General features: G+C 31.6%; 1 protein-coding gene across 1 annotated transcript; it reads right to left on the bottom strand.

The window, feature by feature from the left end:
- Positions 1-215: 215 nt before the first annotated feature.
- On the bottom strand, positions 216-18689 carry LOC111714975 (phospholipase D alpha 1). The gene is made up of 26 exons (XM_023490202.1): positions 18528-18689; positions 18268-18355; positions 17482-17558; positions 16505-16575; positions 15629-15713; positions 14573-14644; positions 14461-14521; positions 14312-14411; positions 13642-13655; positions 13337-13453; positions 12257-12273; positions 11598-11650; positions 10398-10458; positions 9428-9479; positions 9280-9367; positions 7911-8017; positions 7263-7363; positions 5430-5520; positions 5326-5374; positions 4365-4485; positions 3562-3588; positions 2910-2978; positions 1997-2010; positions 1682-1932; positions 621-784; positions 216-288 (listed from the first exon to the last, which is right to left on the bottom strand). The coding sequence occupies exons 1-26, from the start codon at positions 18617-18619 to the stop codon at positions 216-218; spliced, it is 2115 nt and encodes a 704-aa protein (XP_023345970.1). The 5' UTR covers positions 18620-18689.
- Positions 18690-22347: the final 3658 nt, after the last annotated feature.

Here is a 22347-nt window from a genome sequence, read left to right as displayed (position 1 = left end):
TAAATGTTTCTTAATAATATTTATAATTGCAAAAGCCAGTTTTCAAAAAAAATAAAGACTTCTACTAAATCCTAATATTTGTTCATTATGTCGAATTACCGAAAGAATTTTTGAAAATTCGAACAATTAGTTCGAAATTAACAAAATGTAAGAGTTTTCTCTCTTCTATCATACTGATATATTTATATGAACCAAGTATGAGGTTATTTTAAAAGTTACCTAGGTTCTCCGCAATGATCTTCAGCTTGAAAATCAATCTGTGTTGCCCCAACAGCTATCTCAGAATCTCTAAATGTTTCTTAATAATATTTATAATTGCAAAAGCCAGTTTTTAAAGTTTGAAAATAAAGACTTCTACTTTGTTAGATGAATCCCTAATATTTGTTCATTATGTCGAATTACCGAAAGAATTTTTGAAAATTCGAACAATTAGTTCGAAATCATTAACAAAATGTAAGCATTTTCTCTCTTCTATCATACTGATATATTTATATGAACCAAGTATGAGGTTATTTTAAAAGAATTCCGTTTTGAATCTGGCATCCCATTCAACAAATGGAGGGTTAATTAACAATTACGTTTTAAAAATACAAAAACAATAAATTTCTATAATTCAATACCTGGAACCCGACATTGATCTTTGGTTGATATTTGCAGAGCCAAGAATAATATAATCATCATCTACAATCATTAGTTTAGAATGAACATAGATCGGGTGGCGGAGGGAGTTCTTTGCAGCTGCAGCAGGTGTCCCAGGTTCAGGGTCAATCAGTCCTTCAGGAACCTTAAAAGGAGTGACCGACTGGACATAGTATACAGAGTACAGACAGGTTGAGAGTCCAGTAAATTGAAGAGACATTTTTCAGGATCCATTTAGGTCTATGAAACGTTTTTACCGACGGCAAATGGTTCAGTAAGAACGCAAATTCAATTTTTTAAATCCTGCTGAATTGTCTATTCTGGAGGGTTGATTGATAAATTGGTTTTTAAAAATTTCTTAATAACGAAAAGTAAAAAGAAACAAAAATTCTACAGTAAACAAATGACAGCCAGGTAAAGGATCATATTTATCAAAAGAAATTATCGATGGAAGCCATTGTAGAATCAATTAGTTTAATTTATTGATTTTAAAAACCATGTTTCAAAATCATCCCTCCAGAATGGAAAATCCAGGAGGATTGCAATTGCAAACATACTGTACAGTTAACTAAAACATATTTGAAGGTGTTTATATATTTTTATACATCTTTAACAGTTTTTTTTACACCTTACAAGTTTCCTTTTTTTAATTTTCTGTAAAAACCTCTTGTAGGTCTCAACCAGTGGGGCTGGATCTTAGCTACCTCTCCGTGTGTATTAGCCTGAGTGTACACTTAGTATATAGTTTACTGATAAAGGATATTAAATATATTATTTAGTAAATCTAAATAATATTGGCTCTTCACTCAAATAAATATATTTATAAATATACTGGACCAAATTGACTGAATCTTTTTTTGGGAACCCATGGGTATCCTGGTGTAAGAAAAGCTAAAATAATTCAAAATTGGTTTTTTTATTTCTTCAGAAATTCAATTTTTTATTCCACGAGCAACGCCGGTCTATTCCGCTAGTTATTATTACGATGCATAAAAAACCTGTTCGCTTGACAACTAAATCCTTTATTAAAAATTTCTTTTACCATATCTGGACTTTCCGCTTTACAGGGAGAGAAGAACATCAAATAGTCTGTAGGATGAGCATCTGAACCTGTACTCTGCAAAAAAGGTTCGTTCAATTTTGATTGTAGATTACACATTTCGAAAAATGTATAGGCGCAGAATAGCTTCTGGGTGATTTTACGGCTTATTCTATCAAACCTTATATATCCTTTACTAAAATGTATAGGAAAGTCTGGCAGATAGAAACATTGAGGGTTTAATAACATTAACTCTAACCATTAACTTTTCAGGCTTGGAATAATATAAGAAGATTCTCGTTCTCTTTGAAGTATTACCTAAAATGGCCATCCTAGAGTTTCTCGAGAAAAAAAATTAACGAAAAAAATTAACAATTTGATCCTGTTGAATATTTTCTTTCCTTGTTCATGTTGTTTTTTCACAAAACAAATCAAACTAGAAAAAATTATAAATAATTTTAAATCACTAAAAAAATATTAGAAACTTCATAAAAAGTTGAATAATACGAAAAAATGTAATCTTTTGTAAAACTTTGAGAGGGCGGCCTGCCTCCTTTAATGCTACTTTCGCATAAATCACACACAAATTCGAAAAAATGAATTTGTGCAATTGGTGTTCCGTTTGTGCACCTATTGCGCAACTCTCTATCTGATTCTATACAAATACTGGGAACACAGCCGTTTACCCGCAATTGGTAGTAAATTAAGATTTAGCTATATTTCTCTATGAAAGACGACCCTAGAAAAAAAACCAAACTAAGTACATTTCCGGCCGTGGTTCTCCCGAGTTCCCCCATCAAAATTTAAGGCAAATCGGTCCGGGGGGTTATGTGTTATGATCGGACATCCAAACAAACAAACAGGTTATTACTCTATCTGCATGGGAGAAGTAATTTCTGTTTGTTTGTCTTCATGAGAGAAACAATCTCAAGAACTGACGAGGGTAAACCCAGACCGAAATATACAGTTTTAAATTGTTTGTTTTTGTGTCCGATCATAGCTTATGAACCATCTAAAAAAAATTGAATTCATTAGAATCATGGGAATGTTCTTAGCTTGGTTTAAAATGTCAAAGTTCATTTTGTTGACTTTTAGAGAAAGTTGTGTTTTAAGAGAAAGTTGTGTTTTCAGGCGGAACTGGGTTCCCAATTTAGTAGACAAATAAAGCCTGTTACAGTTACAAGAAACTTTAAAATACAATTTGAATTCTGCAAAAATAAGCTAGAAATACCTAGGTTCTCCGCAATGATCTTCAGCTTGAAAATCAATCTGTGTTGCCCCAACAGCAATCTCAGAATCTCTAAATGTTTCTTAATAATATTTATAATTGCAAAAGCCAGTTTTTAAAGTTTGAAAATAAAGACTTCTACTTTGTTAGTGAATCCTAATATTTGTTCATTATGTCGAATTACCGAAAGAATTTTTGAAAATTCGAACAATTAGTTCGAAATTAACAAAATGTAAGAGTTTTCTCTCTTCTATCATACTGATATATTTATATGAACCAAGTATGAGGTTATTTTAAAAGTCTATTTCATATTTTCAAACATAGATTAAAACTTTCATATTAACTTTAGATTGTCCTCTAAATAAAACATCTTTTTTCCTTGCTTGACATGTGTAAAATTTCAAAAATTTCCCCGTTGATTCTAAAGTAAGAAGTGCGAAGGTTACTTTGGCAGAGAAACCTCAAATGAAAATAATCAGTTTTTTAAAAAAAATGGATATCTCATTCATGCTTGATTGAAGAAAGAATTCCGTTTTGAATCTGGCATCCCATTCAACAAATGGAGGGTTAATTAATTACAGAGGTATTGTTATATATAGGCAGTAAATCTAGGCATACAGAGGTATTGTTATATGGGCAGTAAACCTAGGCATACAGTGGTATTGTTATATAGGCAGTAAACCTAGGCATACAGAGGTATTGATATATAGGCAGTAAACCTAGGCTTACAGAGGTATTGTTATATGAGTTATATAGGTAGTTAACCTAGGCATACAGAGGTATTGTTATATGAGTTATATAGGTAGTAAACCTTGGCATACAGAGGTATTGTTATATAGGCAGTAAACCTAGGCATACAGAGGTATTGTTATATATAGGTAGTAAACCTAGGCATACAGAGGTATTGTTATATATAGGTAGTAAACCTAGGCAAACAGAGGTATTGTTATATAGGTAGTAAACCTAGACATACAGAGGTATAGGTGTATATATACTGTGTGTTTGGTTTTATAAATACATCTTTAATAATTGTCTTTTAATTCAAATGTTTATTGTTTTACCCAGAAGGGTGGAAATCCCTGTAACAGCAGTACAAATTAGGTAACGGCAACGCATTTTTTAATAATTATTACAGATATTATTTTTCTTAATTTTCCTAAGAGAACACGCTAAATTTCCGCTTTAATGATTGTAATTTTAACCAGATCCAGCCTATAAAAGTCAGACCGCATCAAGATTGTTGCACTGGCTAACCCTGCACACAGAGCTAGGCCAACTATATCGACCCCTGCTGTATGTCTGATAGTGAAGTTGGTGTACTTGGCGGGGCAGTACAAACTAGGACTAGGTCAGATTCAAATGTACATGAGTTGAGTGTGAAACAATTGTAACTCAATATCCGACTGTTGAGTGAAAAATGGGTTAGTAATTTTGGCCAAAATGAGCTAAAAGAGTTACCTTTCTCCTGCCACAATTTTGTCTGTAATTTTAGAAACAATTTCCCGCGGAATGGTGTGCCTGCAGTGAGTATCTCTCTCCTCAGCCCAAGAATATGCGGAACCAAGAAAATACTGATTTTCTAAAATTACGAGAAAAAATCATTAAATTTTATATTGTTCTGTATATTATGGTTTAGTGAAAATAAAGAATTTTTCAGAGGATTAAACTTGTTGATCTTTGGCGCAAACTCTGATTTTCTTATCACAATGTCGTTGATCTTCGATATTTCTAACAGGGAATTCTATTAAAATCAAATATCACATTGTCTTTGATCTTCGATATTTCTAACAGTGAATTCCATTATGATCAAATATCACAATGTCGTTGATCTTCGATGTTTCTAACAGTGAATTCTATTATACTCAAATATCACATTGTCGTAGACAATAGATATTTCTAACAGTGAATTCTTTTATAATCAAATATTACATTGTCGTAGACCTTAGATATTTAAAACAGTGAATTCTTTTATAATCATATATCACATTGTCGTTGATCTTCGATATTTATAACAGTGAATTCTTTTATAATCAAATTTTACATTGTCGTTGATCTTCGATATTTATAACAGTGAATTCTTTTATAATCAAATTTTACATTGTCGTTGACCATAGATATTTCTAACAGTGAATTCTGTTAGATCAAATAATCTTTAAATTTGAAATATCAAAGGGTTACACGTTACAACATCAAGGATGCATGAAGATAAACAGGTGAGCAAATTTGAGTTTGTGGCAAAGACTCAATTCCTTTGACGATAAAAAAAATAAGAATAATAAAGCCTTGATTTAGTCAATTGGGAGAAAAAATGGTAAATAAACTTTATATTAATAAACTTTAAAATAAATGTTAAATGCAGAAAATATTGTCTTTCTGAAAGATTAGTTTCATATGATTAAAATATCTAATAAATCCATACCAATATATATAAAGTTGTCAGCTAGACGAATTTGTTGAATATAGGTCCTCTAAAATTAAAAATATAAAATTATTTCTGAAATCTGGATTTTTTTGATTTATTACCAGAATGGAATCTTCAGTCAATGTTCCAGATTTAGTAGTCAAGGCCCCAATCCTATCCTCATCAAAGTAGCAAGAATCTGCAGTTATGGATCTACAAACAACAAAGGAAATGAAACCCATCATTTTCAAATTCCTATATCTATATTATATATATATAATAGAATACCTTATTTCATTTATATCTTTGTAACCCGTAAATATACATCATTTAGTTCCTTGTCCTATAGTTGCGGTCAACTTATTTACCTGCAACCTATTTATATAAAAATATAGACAGTTCAACACAGACTCTTGTTATTTACGGATCGAATATACCTTTATAGGTTGAGAGGACAGAGTTTGTGATAGATTGAAGCATCGTATTTAAGCTGATAAGGAGTAAAGAGTCGAGTTTAGATAATTTTCTACAAAGCGGTAAGACCCAAGCTAAATGCCAGAAACTCCAAAGTTCAGAAAGAAGAGTACGGTGAAATCATTTTTTAACAGAATAGAAAGGGAAACGCTCTCAAGGGAAAATATACCTGAAGGGGAATTGAGAACTACAGAACAGCAGCAGAGCAGTAAGGGATATGTACAGACATGGGAAAACTATGCTACACCGGAAACGCACAACCCAATTGCAGAGTGAAAGCAATGCTGGAGCTGCCTAAGTTAATGGATAAGACACAGGAATATTTACAACCCTTGCAAGAGATAATTACAGGCAGAAGAGGTACTCTACAGATGGGTGCAGACAGGACCAGAGCTGCAGCTGGATATAAGAAGAGACTATTAGATTTCACAAAGTCTGCCCCAAAATGGTGTTCGAGGGTTGTGAGAAACTGTAGACAAGACACATTTGGAAACAATCCCAATGATAAAGTGAAGATAATGCTGTTATCCTGCATCACGGGGTCAGCCAGACAAGAGATAGTGCTGTTGCAAGCTTCAAGTTTAGCATTAGCAAATTCTTGACGGAATTGCTGAAGAAGTTTTCGCAAGAGAAAGATGATGAAGGCAGAAAGCATGAATATGTATCCCGGAAACAGGGAAGACTTGAAGATCCCTGGAAATATTACACGGACAAGATGAGATAATGGGTCCAAGCATATGCACCAGCCAAGAGGAGCCTGGTAGAGTTCAAGAATGCTATTGGGTTGTATTATGCTGAACTAAAGAAAACCTGCCACTTTATTACGCCAAAAGATATACTACACGAGAGTTAAATTAAGGCTGTTCTGGATCATCAGCTGGTCAACCTGAGGACCTACAACACAGACCTAATGGTTCCCTCACAGGATATGGCAGTCCTGAGGAGCACATATAGTTTCTAAAGTCAGGAAACAACACGAGGTCTGATAAAATGTCGAAGTGAAAACAAGTCCCTATGGATGTTAATGCTCTGCCTGGACTGGTATTGGACTAGTCAGATGATGAAGAGAAGGCTGAGATGATATTGCAAGAAGACCAGACATCAAAAGAGAGATTGCTGGAAGTATGAAGAATGGAAGGAGAAGCCTCTAAACAGGAAGACCGGAAGTAACAACAAAAGGACAATGTCCTACTGTAATTGTGGAAAAGAGGGGCATATCTCATGAGAATGCAGGGGGGACAGGCAGAATAACGGGAGAAAAGAGAATTGAGCTGCACGGGGCGCCGGCGGACAGATGGCGGAAATGGCTTAATCTAAGGCAGAGATGAGAGAGATTATGAAGAAGTTAGCTCTCTTTGATTTTGGTACGCTTATCCTGATTTCCAGACTCCAATCATTTGTACACCCTTCTTTCCTCGCTTTATTAGAGGAGGACTGTATTCAAGATATGTGCATACATGTACATTCATATATTTTATTACCTGAGTAGTTGAATATTCCAGTAACCTCCGTCTGTATCCTCTACTGGAGGACAGTATTCAAGATTAAACTCATCATCTGAAATCTCAAACAGACTCCCAACCTTAAATAATTCAAAAATCAGGATAAATTGTTTTTCAATCTTGCTGATTCATGTAAATTCTTAATGACAGAAACCCTTTTTGAAATTATTACAAATTTTTAAAAACAGTTCTTTTGCATTTTTTGCAACAAATTTTGATCTTCAAATCCTTACATCTTTTCATATACCTTTATTAAATTAAAATTAGTTAAATTAACTTAAAACTGTAAACCCCTCAAACTTTATCAAAAATAATATATAAAATGCCCGGCTTTTGGTCTTACTTCTTGAACAGGAACATGATTTGATATTAAAACTCACAAAATGCAAATTTGTAGAGATGCAAATAAATGAAAAAATTGGTAAAAATGTCATAAAATGTAACTAAACCAGGAAACTTGCCAATTGCAATTCAATTTTATCAATCCCCCTTTCCCCCCCCCCTCTGTCCTCTCTACACCCCTCTGCCTGCTGCCTTTTTCTACGAACGAGCATGAAATTTATGAAGAATAGATAGATAGATAGATAGATAGATAGATGAATAGATAGATAGACACAATGATCCCACCTTATCAGAAGCCTGTTTCCTCCAACGAGCTGTAAAATTATGAAGAATATCCTTAACAATTGAACCCTCTACTCTAGCATGTATATCATGCCAGGGTTCACGTGGACCTACCAATTAATAATTAAAATTAAATTTTTTTTACTTTTAAAGGAATTGAGTTTTTGCCACAAACTCAAACTTTATAATCCCTGAATCTTAGCAGCCCAATGGTTTAGACCATTGATATTTCAAACTATGAATGCTGTTAGATTAAGTAATCCAAGTATGAATAATCAAAGACTTACACTTTCAGGTTGTAAAGATATAGGGATTACAACATTTGAGTTTGTGGCAAAAACTCGATTCCTTTGTACTTGCTTAAATATAATCAGACTTTTCAGCTTCACCCATTGTTGACTGAATTGCATGGTAGAATATTTTTTCAGTTATTTTTCGTTGTTCATTTCTAATTTAGTTGGCAAACAAACTGAGTTTAAGACGAAGCTCCCTCCATAACTGATTCCATTTGTGTTTTTTGTTTATATATGTTTATTTGTGACCCTCCTCCCCGATTCCCTGAAAGAAGAAAATTGTGATTTTTTAAAAGGAATCATGAGTCTTTGTCACAATTTTTGATTTTTTAATATCTGTATATTTTCAACCAAATATGTCGTAGCGTAGAACTTGCATATTTAAAATAATAAATTCTTTCAGATCAAAAAGTATTTTATAAATTTCACTTTCTTCCCCCTGAATTGCATAAAATATGGATATTAAAACGACTAAATTTAATGAACTACAATGATTATCTACAATACAGTAGATTTTTTATTCAAGTTTTGATTGTTTACTGGCTTTTTCAAACTAAAAGTTTACAAGTAAACTAGAATAAATGTTATTTGATAACTTTGTTTCCTTGACATGTGCATAAATGCCATGTTTTAGTTTGTTTGTGCATAAATGCCATGTTTTAGTTTGTTTGTGCATAAATGCCATGTTTTAGTTTGTTTGTGCATAAATGCCATGTTTTAGTTTGTTTGTGCATAAATGCCATGTTTTAGTTTGTTTGTGCATAAATGCCATGTTTTAGTTTGTTTGTGCATAAATGCCATGTTTTAACTTGTTTGTGCATAAATGCCATGTTTTAGTTTGTTTGTGCATAAATGCCATGTTTTAACTTGTTTGTGCATAAATGCCATGTTTTAACTTGTTAGAAATCAAATTTAAACCTTAATATTGTCTTCATTGTATTGATTTGTATGACGATGACTTTAACGAGAGAAATTTTTTTTGGGTCAAAATGTTCTCATGATTTTTGTTTAAAGGGGTTTTTGGAAAATATTTTTTCCTTAAAATAAGTTTGTTCATTATGAGTTGTTATAAATTATACCAGTTTGAGGAGTAGCTCCAGGAGTACAGTTTTGATAGAAATCCTCCCAATGTGTTTTAGAATAATCAAACAAATTATATTCAGGGTTCTAAATATTAAAAAATAATAAATTTAAACAAAATATCTTTATTTCTAGTTTATTTCTTACATCGAATCTTCCATCTGTTAAGTCAATACCACCAATGAAAGCCACCAGACGTCTAGAACATTTATATAAAGATTTTATATTGAAAAATAAATTTAGAATATTATAGTCTAAAAGTTTAAGTAAACCTTTCTTATAGAGAGTAATATGGAAGACCTTTTTTAATGTGATCCCAAAAGTAGTAAAAGTATTTAATCTTCAACAAAACAATATCGGATTCATCTTTGCTCAGAAAATGGTTCAAGGGTACCACTGTGAATCTGATATGCCATTCTGTGAATGTAAGGAAATTTTAAACATGTGTACAGTAAACAGTCCCATAAAGAACTACTAAACCATCCCTTGACCAATCTTCATATTTCTATCAATTTAAAATATGTCTGTCAAATCATCAATCTATATAGACTGGCCTTTTTTATTTCTAGCAGTTCAAAAAATGTCAATCAAACTATCAATCCATGACTTAAAGACTTTCTTCTAATTCTGTTAAACTAAAGCACAGTCTAATCAAGTATTACTGCAACAAAGGCTGACTTCAGAAATCCACAGAAAATGTATCTAAAAATTCGCAATTTTCTTCTATCCGTTACTTTAGAACATTATAATATATGTAAAAAAAATCATTAATTTGCAATGCCAACTACATCCATCCATCTCTATCCATACAATAAAGCACATCAGGAACGATCAACTCTTCAAGAAGAGAGCTGAATTATGTGTCAAAGTTGATAGTGGCCATTTCGAACATTTGGTGCATGTTAATGTTTAGCGCTTTTTTTGTAAATGCTCTATTGTAAACTGAAAAAAAATGTAAAAATGTTCATATATTAATTGACTTTTAAACCATTTCTGAAGTTAAACTTTGTTGCAGTAATGCTTGATCACACTGTATAATTTGTCCTGTAACTGTGTATCTACCAATCCTGTTTCGAGCATTTATATTTGCAGTTCCCTTCAGTAAAATAAAACATACCTTTTCCCAGATTCTGTATCTTCTGCGTCTGTTATAACAAACTTCTGATGATGGGTGAACACTTAACAGAAGTTATGATAAAACAAATCAGAGAAAAAGAGAAGTTAGAATATAAAAAAATCACAGTTTTTAAAAGGGAGGGGAGCGAATATTTTACTGAGACAGGTTGGTCAAGTAAATAAACCAGTGTGATCTTCCCAGGCTATATTTCTTGCAAAAAACATACTGGGTCGAATCATACACTGGGTAGTCCAGACAGGACAGTACGAATGAATGCATATATAGTATACAGTCACTGTGATCTTTGCCAGGCTACATTTGTTGCACAAAACGAGCTGGGTCGAGTTTACGTTGGGTAGTCCAGATTGGACAGTACGACTGGACTACGCTGTAGTACATGGTGTACCGGCTCGGACTGGATGAAACAACGCTAGTAAACAAAAATGTCGGCCTTTCTTTTAGGAAAGTTCCGAATTTTGTTTCCATTCCTTTTTTTGATATAACTATATAGTACCTAGCGGTACGTCATACAAAAACTTTCTTTCCCTCCCATTCAGTATACATATACTTATATTGATTTCAACTAAAAAAATTTGTGTGCATAAAGAAAATTAAAGGATTAAAACAAAGCAAAACAAGATCTGTTCTAAAACTAATTTGGAAATTATGGAGAAAAAAAAATTAAAAGTTTTATGAAGAATTAAAAAAAAATGTAAATCAAATAAACTGTTTAAAGAATCCGGAATATTTGGTTTATCAAAATTATTTTTATATCACAAATATGTTGTTAAAAACTAAGAAAAGAATGTTTGAAATTAACCATATTTGTGAAATATTTTAATCATAATCTGTATAATTTCGAAATGATATTCCAATTAAAATGTTTAAAAGAAAATATTTCTTTTGCCCGACGCGTGGCTTTTAATAATTTTGAAAAAAAAAATTTTTTGAGAAAAAATAGCTTCATCACGCACCTCTGCCCCTTTAGTAAAAGTAAATTCAACCTATATGAATCATAAGTCAGACAGCGCGTCAACCTTGTTGCGCCGGCTATTCCTGTCCATAGAGCTAGGTAGTAGGTACAGTACAAACTGGTACCGGAAAGGTTGACCCGGCTCAGAAATTCAACTGTACTACGGCTGCCCGTGATATATAATATATATATGAGCGAAGAGCTTTATTTAAAAGATTATAGTTTACTTGTTTTTGCAAATTCCGCCTGCATTATTCCGACCTGTTCCCCCTCGCTCACTCTGTTATTTTTCAGTTTTAATTAGAAAATAGGTTAATCACATTTTTAGTAAGTTTTGTTAATTGTTTCTAAATTTTTTTTCATTCAACTTTCCACACTTTAAACTTTATAAGGTTAAAGTTTGCTTAAAAAAATAAATATTTCCAAAAAATGGAAAAAAAGAAAATTTTATTTTTGTTTAGAATACAATATTTTGAACACATTTGTAAATGAGACAAAATGAAGAAAAACAATTGACAAAACTATTTATAATTTTCTTTTTTATAAAATTTTTTATGCAAACTTTAGAACATTTTTCATATTTTTTTTCTTTTGATTTGAATGTGCATGGCTTTCTTTAAGCAACTTAAAGATTAATAAAAGAATTAAGTCTTAGTAACAAACTCAAATGTTTTAATCCGTATGACTTTGCCACCTGATGATGTGTACACACCTTTGATATTTCAAACTTAGATTATTTATTTGATATAACTGTATTCATATTTTTTTAATTTTTAAGATCTACAACATTGAGTTTTATTTATAGGAATTAGAAAATCAGAATTAGTGGCAAAGATTCAATTCTTTAAAGCTAAAAATAATATTAAATTTACACTGAAGAACGTTCCTTGGTACATTTGCAACCTGAAAAGAGAATGAAGGTTAAATATAGTTATTTTTGTAAGCCATAGTTTAATCAAAGGGGAAGTTGTATTTAATTTGTTACGGTATATATTCCAGTCATTTATTTTCATAAATCTTGAATCTTGATTGTTTCCTGTCATAGCCAAGGTTATAATGCAAGGAAAGTTATTTTAGAGGTGTACGCATCTTTTGTACTGCAGTGTACTGTCTCTGGGCGGTTATGTAAACAATAAACGGATGTCGAGACCTGACATGGGATCCATCTTTGCACATAAAAAATCAATAGAATATTCTCGTCATCGGAAACTATTATGTGAATTATCAAAATGTTCAAAATTTAATGCTTTTAACCTTCTTAGATTTTAAACGAACACGTACTGATGCACCCAGTCTTGTTTACAAATTCCGCCAGAGAGAACTGGTTTCAATATGTTCGCAGAGTATACGCAACTGCAATTAACTTTCCTTGCATTATAACATTGGTTATTGCTATCTTTTTGAAGAGCTACTGAGAAGGAAAAAGTTTTGAATTTCTAACACGCATCCAAAAAGTTAGCTTTTTTCATACAGTGAGCGTAAAATTAAAATTAGACAGGCTACAAGGTCACAAAACCATACCAGTAATTTTGCCCAAAAATAACTTCTCTTTCTATCTGGTATGCACTTAACCAAGCAATAGCGGGGGAGGTAAACTAGGCCTATGGTGGGTCGGTACTTGCCCCGTGTCACATAAGCCGGTGATTGGAACGTGTATTTGTAACATAAGTGATCTCGATCTGGACTTGTGAATCCGCAAAGTATTCCTAATGATCTTAACCTAGACTTGTGTATCCGCAAAGTATTCCTAATGATCCTAACCTGGACTTGTGAATCAGCAAAGTATTCCTAATGCTCCTAACCTGGACTTGTGAATCAGCAAAGTATTACCAATGATCTCAACCTAGACTTGTGAATCCGCAAAGTATTCCTAATGATCCTAGCCTGGACTTGTGAATCCGCAAAGTATCCCTAATGATCCTAACCTGGACTTGTGAATCCGCGAGGTATTCCTAATGATCCTAACCTGGACTTGTGAATCCGCAAAGTATTCCTCTGTAATTTCATCATGAGTCCCCATCTGCCCACCACGTGACAAATAACCGGAAGTTCGATCATTCCAGATCATCAACAGAACCCGCACCTAGACAAATCAAAAACATGTATTCGAAACAAATATTTATGGTTAATCATTAGACTGTGAATACGACACGAAACTGTTTTAAGAAAACGTTTCCAAAGTTTAATTAAGAATTTTCCCATGCATGATATAAGTATATAATACACTCTTTAAATGGCATTTTTAATGATTTTGAAAAGAAAGAAATTTACAGTTACAGAGAATCCTAAATGTAAGAGAAAAAAAAACAGTGTTAATTTCGCACAGTCGTCTCTGAAGTTGCATCTTTTGTGGGTAACCCTGTAAATAAAGATAGATAGAAAACGTTGACAGATATTTAGTGTTTTAATTAGTATTTTACGGATAGGTATTTAGTATTTAAATAGATATATTTAAATGTATCTATTTGATGGAAAATTACATCAAATAGATGGAAAATTATTGAGAAAAATAGGAACTTTATTATAAAAATATAAAAATAGATGAAATCTATTTTGAAATTCAAATAGGTACAGGGCTACCCAAGTTTAGAGTTCAGAGACGACTGCACAGAATTTATACTGTTTGTTTTCTTAAACTCATAAATATACTTGCGACTCTAAACTTGTTACTTTCTTTGCTATATTGCTAAAAGACTATATTCAAGGTAGAAGACTTAATTTAACCTTGGGATCGACATATTTTAAGAGTTATAGGTCGTCGTTAGAGTCTCCTTCTTAGTGGGTAACTCTGTATATACAGGGTGTCCCAAAAACATGGGAATTCAGTGACGAATTCAACATCGTCTTTGTTATGAATTAGCATTGTAATACCTAGTTTCAATCAATAAATGTACAAATTACAGAAAAAAGACGACAGAAATAAAGACGACATTTTCTGTACCTGCTATATATATAATTTTCTCTGCTGCTACAATAGCATCGAATAAATCCCTCCAGCATCTTGTTGGCGTATACTCCGAACCATCAGGATTTAGAACTCCCTAAACACAAATCTTAATTGTCGAAATATTTAGATTTTTATTAAATTACCTCAAAAATTGGTAGTTTAGGAGTATCAGCATCCTGGTATAAAACCATCTTGTTGTTTTCCCTAAATAAAAAAAAATTAAGTAAATTTTAAAAAACAAACAAAAATGTTTACCTGATCGGAAAATAGTTTTTTTCTTGTAAAAACTTCTTATGGCCTTCAATAAAGCAATCTTTAGGCTTCAAGCTAAATAAAAGTACGAGTTATCAGTTCACGCACATCTGTCCCTTTAGTAAAAGTAAATTCAACCTATATGAAACATAAAGTCTGACCACGTCAACCTTGTTGCACCGGCTGGTCATGTCCATAAAGCTAGGTACGCTACAAACTGGAACCGGAAAGGTTGACCCGGCTCGGAAATTCAAATGTACTACGGCTGCCCGTGAGTTTTATTATATCTACATGCGCCATGATATTTGATTAAAAGTGGTTGATACAGTGAGAAACAGAAAACTGAAATAGCAGAACGACGTTAAAATAATCCAAAGGTGTATTGGATGTTGTTACAAAGCAAATTAACTTATTAAATTACTTATCAAGTGAAATTGGTCTGTTTACACTGCACAATTGCTGCATGTCTCATGTCCATGGACTAGTTAAAGTCAAAGCTTGAGTCTAAATGTCGTCTATATCTGTTCCAGATGTAATTATAAATGATTTCTGAAAATATCTAAAATTACAAAACTTTGTTTAAACACTGCACTGCAAATGCCAAAGATAAGAGATTTTGTTTCTTCTATCTTTGAAACCCAAAAAATAAATCTATTTTACAAAACTTATTATTTTTGGATTCATTTAACAGTTTTTTTACATGAACTTAAAAATTCACTTATTCCGTTTCAACAATACTGTAAGAAAGTATTTTTATATCAAAGATTATGTATTTTATTGCTATTAATTTTTTTTATTTGACAACTTTTATACAATCTGAATCCTGGAGTCCATTTTGAAAATTTTTTTTGAAAAATTCAAAAAGAAAGTATTATTAACGGTATTCCTTAAACTCGAAAAATCTACGAACTCAGAAGTAATTATTTTGATAAATGATGAAAAAGATAAACATAAAAATGTTTTTTTTGCGTTTTAACTTGAAATAAATGGCTGATATCTACAGGGAAATCAAAGAAATAAAATTTACATAGAGCTTTATATTTTCCTCTTTAACCCAACCTTGCTTTTATTTTAACAGATCCCTGCCCCCCTGCAGGAGTCTCTAGATCAAACCATTCATCTATAACAGGCTCATCAAGCAGTCCTGCAAAATAGACGTAAAAACATTTCAATCTATTTTATGATATACAGTATGTCACAGTATGGGCTTTGGAAATAATGTTTTTAATTATCATGGTGATGCCTATACTAGGAAATCTGCTAGAGTTAAGAATTTTTTTGTTTATGTTTTGATAAAATAGATGGTACTGAATAATCTATTTGATTTTGATTGCTTAGTGTTATACTTCGTAAAATGAGAAATTCCCGTACACAATACAAAAGCCGTACAGTTGTTCCTCTTCACTGTTTATCTTGCAGAAATGTTACAAACATACTATACAACGTTTAGCAGAAAAACAAAACAGCCCTTTACTGTTTACATAAATATACTTTAGCAAATAAGGTAATACAACGCTAATTCATAACAAAGACGATTTCGTATTTGTCACTTTATTCCCATATTTATTGGTACACCCTGTATATGATTATAACTTGTTTGATTTATAAAATTGTAAAAATTAATTTATAAAAAAATATATTTGTTGGTATTTGTGAAAACTAAAAATTTATTCCTATTTACAAGGTTACTCACGTTGAACAAGACTTTATTGACGACCTGAAAGAAACTCGTTCTTTTAGATATCTTGGTTTAATGATTAAATTGGTCTCTTGTCTTAGAAATAGTTTCTTACATGTCATCTCTAAAGTTGTTTGTGGATAACCCTGCAGTATCTAGATCACAACAACAACTCATTAATATATCAGATACTCATAAATAGCATCATTTTAAATTACTGTTTAAAAAAAAGAATAATCAAAATATGAAAAACTCACGAATAGCCGGAATATCAAGATATCCGATTGGTTCCCCGCCATAGCAGAAATCACTGTCACAAACCTCTACCCTGTAATCATATGTTACTTAATCATAATTGAAAATAAGCTATGTTCAGTTGGAAAAACAGGGATATCTCCGTCATTGATAATCAGACAAATGTTTAAAGGGTACCGTGGTGAATAAGACATGTCCCTATCTAAATTAAGCGTCAATATAAATCATGTTTAGAGTCATTTTTGTCTTATAATGTGAGGGCATGTAAATTATGGAATCACTTGTACAGATGCTTTTCCTTAAATAATAGAAAATTATGGTAAAATAGATTCTGAAATTGCAAGTTATTAAATAGATGCATCTCCCAGTGGCAAAACTAGGGGGGGTGGGCCGCCTTCGGCATATTTCGCTGTTCACGTGATTTCCGTCTGCATCACATGACAATGATACTGCAATGCTATTGGCTGAAGTTCCATGATGACATAATACGGACTATTAGGACTGTATGTATTAATATTATCAATTATATATCTATTAAAAATGCAAAATAAAAATTTTAAAATTTTAATAGGAGCAAACCTGAAATTATCAGGCTCCTGTTTGATATTGTCGTTTTCAGATTGGTTGCATATTTGTTGAATATGATCTGTTTAATACTACAACTTTTATACAAAATTCCATATATATGAACTTTCGTATAAATTTGACTCAGTTTTTTATCAATTTCTCGAGACAGGAACATCAGATAGATGTTTTATATTTATCGGTTAACGCCTGAGATTCTCAGGTTTCATCCTATGCCCCCTTTCATTTTCCTTTACAGTCCCTTTAATATTAGTATTGTAGATTATGCATTCGTCGATTATTACCCCATATATTCTCTAATTTACCCCCAAAAACTGGTTTTTTGCCGAGACCATGAGACTATCATATCGCATCATTTAACTAATATTGTTATTATATTGTACACAAAATCTACCTTAAGTTGATCGCATTGTGACAAACAGGAATACTAAATTCTTCATTCCAAGCTGGGAATAGGGAATCATTAACGACCTAGGAATATATTAAACTATTTATTCCATGCTGGGAATAGATAATCATTGAACTACTTATTCAAAGCTGCATCGGAATAGGGAATCATTAACAACCTAGGAATATATTAAACTATTTATTCCAAGCTGGGAATATGGAATCATTAACGACCTTGGATTGGGAAAATATTAAATTTACTTTTAAATTCATTGTTTAGCTGAACTCAGTATATAAAAAAGGTTAACAGTAAAAATGATATAGGTTCCCTTAATAAATATTGAGCAATATACTCCTAATTACAATGTTTATCTAGATTTAGCAAATATGAGTCTCAATTTCTTTGCAAACATTGAGCTTAGAAATATGTCAAAGTGAAAATAGTTTCGTATGAAACATTAGAAATTTTAGTGGATTAAATGTCCTTTGTCATAAAAAGTCTGTCATTAAAATTTGAAGAACTGAAAATATTTCTTGATAGAATCGAAAAATCGGGATTAATCAATGAATTTTCTAAAATATTGGAAAAAATATGATTAAAAGAATGCTTTCACTTCCCAGCAATAATAACTTTTTTGTAACAAATTAATTTGGTTTTTTGCCAGAACATAATGTTCTGCAACCAATCACTAATTTTAAACTACACTTTCAGCGTACTTGTCATGCTACAGTACAGTACGGTACAAAACTGTACAGTATTGTACAGTACGACTTACAGTACGGTACAGCTTACCTTAGTTTTAGCCAGGGTTGTTCCAACAGGGAGAATACTTATCTTGGCAAAAGCATCAGTTACGTTCTTTTTACTGGTCCACCAGGCACTAGTTTAAACAAAAACAAGTTTAGTCACAATTCCTTCATTTATTTTTTGAAGGGTTGCCAACATAAAGGAATTGAGTCTTTGCCACAAACTCAAATTTTTTAATTTCTATATCTTTGCAATTTCCTGTACATGAACTACAAGTGTTCCATGAATAAGTATAATTGTGTTACCTATCTGTATCTGGTAGATCCTTTGCTTCCTGTACATGAACTACAAGTGTTCCATGAAGGAAAGGTAGTTCCGTATCAGTACCCGGGAACATTGAAATCTTAAAAAGGAAAACGACATTTAGAATCAGGTTAAAAGCCTTAAGAGCATAAAACACAGCAATTGTGCAGTGTAAACAGACCCATTTCACTAAATTAGTGATTTCAGAAGTGTTTAGTAATACTATTTGCTTTGTAACAGTATGTAATACGCTTAAGTATTCCTATAAAGTCGTCTTCCTATTCAATTTGTTTTCTGGTTCTCACTGTAGATTGAAAAGCTTAATAATTACTGAAAGAAAAGACCTTTTGATGAAAGAAAGAAAAAACATTACTTTTAAGATAATCTTGTGTTCAGGGTGTCCCAAATGAAAGGATGGGAATTAAATGAAAACATTATTTATATTGACAAAGCCAAATAAATAATATACTTTTATTATAATAGTACTTTCTTTATAAACATTATTGTATAAACATGTCCCTCAAGCTCAGATTAATCCAATTTACTGCCTCGCGTTTTTGCCAGTTTTTGTTGAAAAATTGGCTTATTTGTGTAACTACTTACAAATATTAAGGTTTTTATGAATATTTACAAATGTTAAATAATCCTTTTCGAACCAAATTATAAAGTAAAAATAAAAAGGGAGTAAAAGTCGTCTTTGAAAGCTTTCTTTCTTCAATAACAGGACTTGATTCATGGTTAAAATTCATTAACTAACTTTATCTAATTTGTACAATGAGTAAACTTCACTAATACGTTCAACTTCAAGTGCAGCACTGATATCTTACTGCTGTATTATCAATGAGCTATATATAGTAAACAATGTAGAGAAGATAAGTTTATGTATCTCAGATCACATCAAACTAGAGTTAACTGCTGAAGTAAATGTTTTCTATCCTGACTCCTCATATTGAAGAGCTATTGAGCAGATGAACCGGATAAGTTTTCTTTTCTCATACTTAACTGGCCGCGTAGTACATTTGAATTTCCGAGCCGAGTCAACCTTTCCAGTCCCAGTTTGTACTGTACCTAGCTCTATGGACAGGACTAGCCGGTGCAACAAGGTTAAAGACTTTATGTTGAATTTACTTTTACTAAAAGTAATGATTTGTGTGACTTGTGCGTAAAATTAAAACTGGAGGAGGTACAATGTCAAGGTCAAGTCCTAACATAATTTCAACTTCCTCCTTTATGTCTAGTTTGTAGTGAGACGCTTGCCCTTTATTATCAAACTATATATATCTTTATAACAATATATATCTATATAACTATATATATCTATATATATATATAGAACTCAGAGCTTTCACACTTTTCAAATCTTAAACTAGAGAATGATAAAAAAATTTGCTGTTGATTCAGTGCATCTGGGCTGAGTATAAAGTCTAACTCCAAACTATTAATTCATTCTCCATTGATCCGCCGGGTGTGTAAATCATGGTATACGGTCAGAAGCTCTATACATATAAGAGTAAATACTCATTTAGGCCCTGAAAAATTACAGGGAGGACATAAATATGCCGTATAGCTCAATACTGACACGGACTTATTTAGATTGAAGACTTGAATAAAGTTTGTAAATTGAAGAGCTTCCAATTATAATAAAAACATTTTTAATCATACAATCAAAGAAAACTGAAATTTAAGGTATATTTTTTTGATGATCGTGAAAAAAGAGAATTTTGTGGCGTAAATAAACAATTGAGATCTCAATGAAAGTGATATTTGTTCTTTGCCTCAATTTTTCATGATATATTTGAGACCTCTAACGGTGAAAATATCAACTAAGCAATACACACTACACTATACAGCTCTCTCAGCCCGGGAAAGAAACAGACAAAAGTTGTAATGTTTCAGTTGTTCAGGTCAGAAATAAATGCTGCGAAAAAAAATTAGTAAAAATAAAATTTATTTTTCTGCATTTGTGTTTTATAAAGTTTACTTAATTTGAACATATAAAGGTAAAGAAGCACCAAACCTGACCTATTTCCTTGAGAGACATCTAGCGGAGAAAATTTCAATTTAACCTCCTTTCCATTTTCGTTAGATATAATACACGGTGGTGTATTTTGGGACCTACGCCCATCCCCTCTACTGCCCATCCGACCTACGAGCACGTGGTTTTAACAGCTTTGAACCTTTTTTTCTTTCAAAATCAAAAGTTCATAAAAACAAAAAGGTGTAAATAAATTGTTTCTATCGAAATCTAAAATTTTAAAAAGATTGAATCACAGAATCTCAGAAAATTTGCAAAATTGTAATTAGAAAATTTCGCAAATTTCAGTTCTGGTTTTTACGGAAAACTTGTTTTTCAATGGTTCTCAAGGTTTCAACTGAACAGCGTTTATTTATTAGTTTAGAATATACTAAGAAGAAAGGAACTAGAGAATTTAAATAACTTTTTCTTAAAAATTAGCCTAGAACTGAAAATTGCGAATTTTTTATTACAATTTTGCCAATTTTCTTTGAATCTGTGATTCAATCTTAATAAAATTTTAGATTTAGAGAGAAATAATATGAATGCACATTTTTGCTTTTCTGAACTTTTGATTTTGAGAGAAAAAAAAGATTCGCGGATTTTCTTTTGGGCCATTGGAGTATCAAAAAAATTATAAATTTTTAAAAAATATTGAAAAAACACATACAGGAGAGTTGCACAAAAAAAGGTACAATTTTGCACCAGGCGCCGCAAATCACACCTTTTTTTTGGATAAATTATACATTCCACCCTCACCTCACCCTATATATATATATATATTTTAAATGAAATAGATCTGCTTACACGATTGGACTATTTGAAGTGATAACTCGAGAGTAAACGTCGTCTTGCTATTCCAGAATTGTCTGGTTCCCATTGTATGCGTAACATCGCGTAACTCTCAAACAAAAAATAAACAAATATTTACCTCTAAGCTTTTATTAAATAACTGTGAATAGTGGTGAAACTAATAAAAAAGCAGCGCTACAATACTTCATGCTTTTATCCGGACTGTTTACAAACATTGCAGTTCACAAGATCGTACTGTTTACAAACATTGCCGTACAAAAAATCGTACTGAAGATGTGTTCAAGTCGTTTTTTAACAAGGTTAAAATTATTTTTATCAATATGAAAAAACAGGGTTGAAAAGAAATTTTGAATTTTCTAAAACATGTCGATATTAAACAATTAAAACATTTTAACTAGAACAATAAATACCTAAATATAAATTATAAATATATGTTTACAAAATTAGTTAAATAGTTTAGCATGAATTTATAACAAACTAACAGTTTTTAACATTCACATTTTTTGGTCTTTGTAAAATATAGGTTTTTAAAATTTAATTTTACATCAAGTACACAAAGAAAAAATAAAATTATACAATTGTATAAAATTTTTAAAATTTCTTCTTGATAATTTACTTTTCTTCTGATATTTTATTCACTTTTTTTTATATGTTAGTTATGTTTTAACTAAGTACAGTGAGAACCAGAAAACTGTGGAATAGGAAGACGACTTTTACTTTCAAGTTATGACGAAATTAAAGTAATAATTAAGTGTTTTTGATATTGTTACAAAGCTAATAGTTTTAATAGTAACTTGGCAAATCACGGACTCAGAGAAATGGGTCTATTTACACTGCACAAATGAGCTGTGTCTCATGTTCATTGTTATTTATAGTCCTAACAGGAGTCTTCCTGTTCCACAGTTTTCTGGTTACACTAGGGAAAAAAAATACTAAAAGCTTGATATCACAGATAAAATTCTGTCGAAATTAGGAATTTTTTAAATAAAGATGAG

The sequence above is a fragment of the Eurytemora carolleeae genome, unplaced genomic scaffold, assembly GCF_000591075.1.
Source record: "Eurytemora carolleeae unplaced genomic scaffold, Eaff_2.0 scaffold1662, whole genome shotgun sequence".
NCBI classification, from domain to species: domain Eukaryota; kingdom Metazoa; phylum Arthropoda; class Copepoda; order Calanoida; family Temoridae; genus Eurytemora; species Eurytemora carolleeae.
The sequence above is the reverse complement of the archived record's forward strand: the minus strand, read 5'-3'. Positions and strand labels throughout refer to the sequence as shown.

Coding starts and splice junctions, on each gene's coding strand:
- LOC111714975 (XM_023490202.1), bottom strand. CDS start 18,619: ATGTTCCCGGGTACTGATACGGAACTACCTTTCCTTCATGGAACACTT. Junction 9,480..10,397: donor GATACAGAATCTGGGAAAAG/GTATGTTTTATT, acceptor TAAATGTTCTAG/ACGTCTGGTGGCTTTCATTG. Junction 289..620: donor AGATCAATGTCGGGTTCCAG/GTATTGAATTAT, acceptor AGAAACATTTAG/AGATTCTGAGATAGCTGTTG.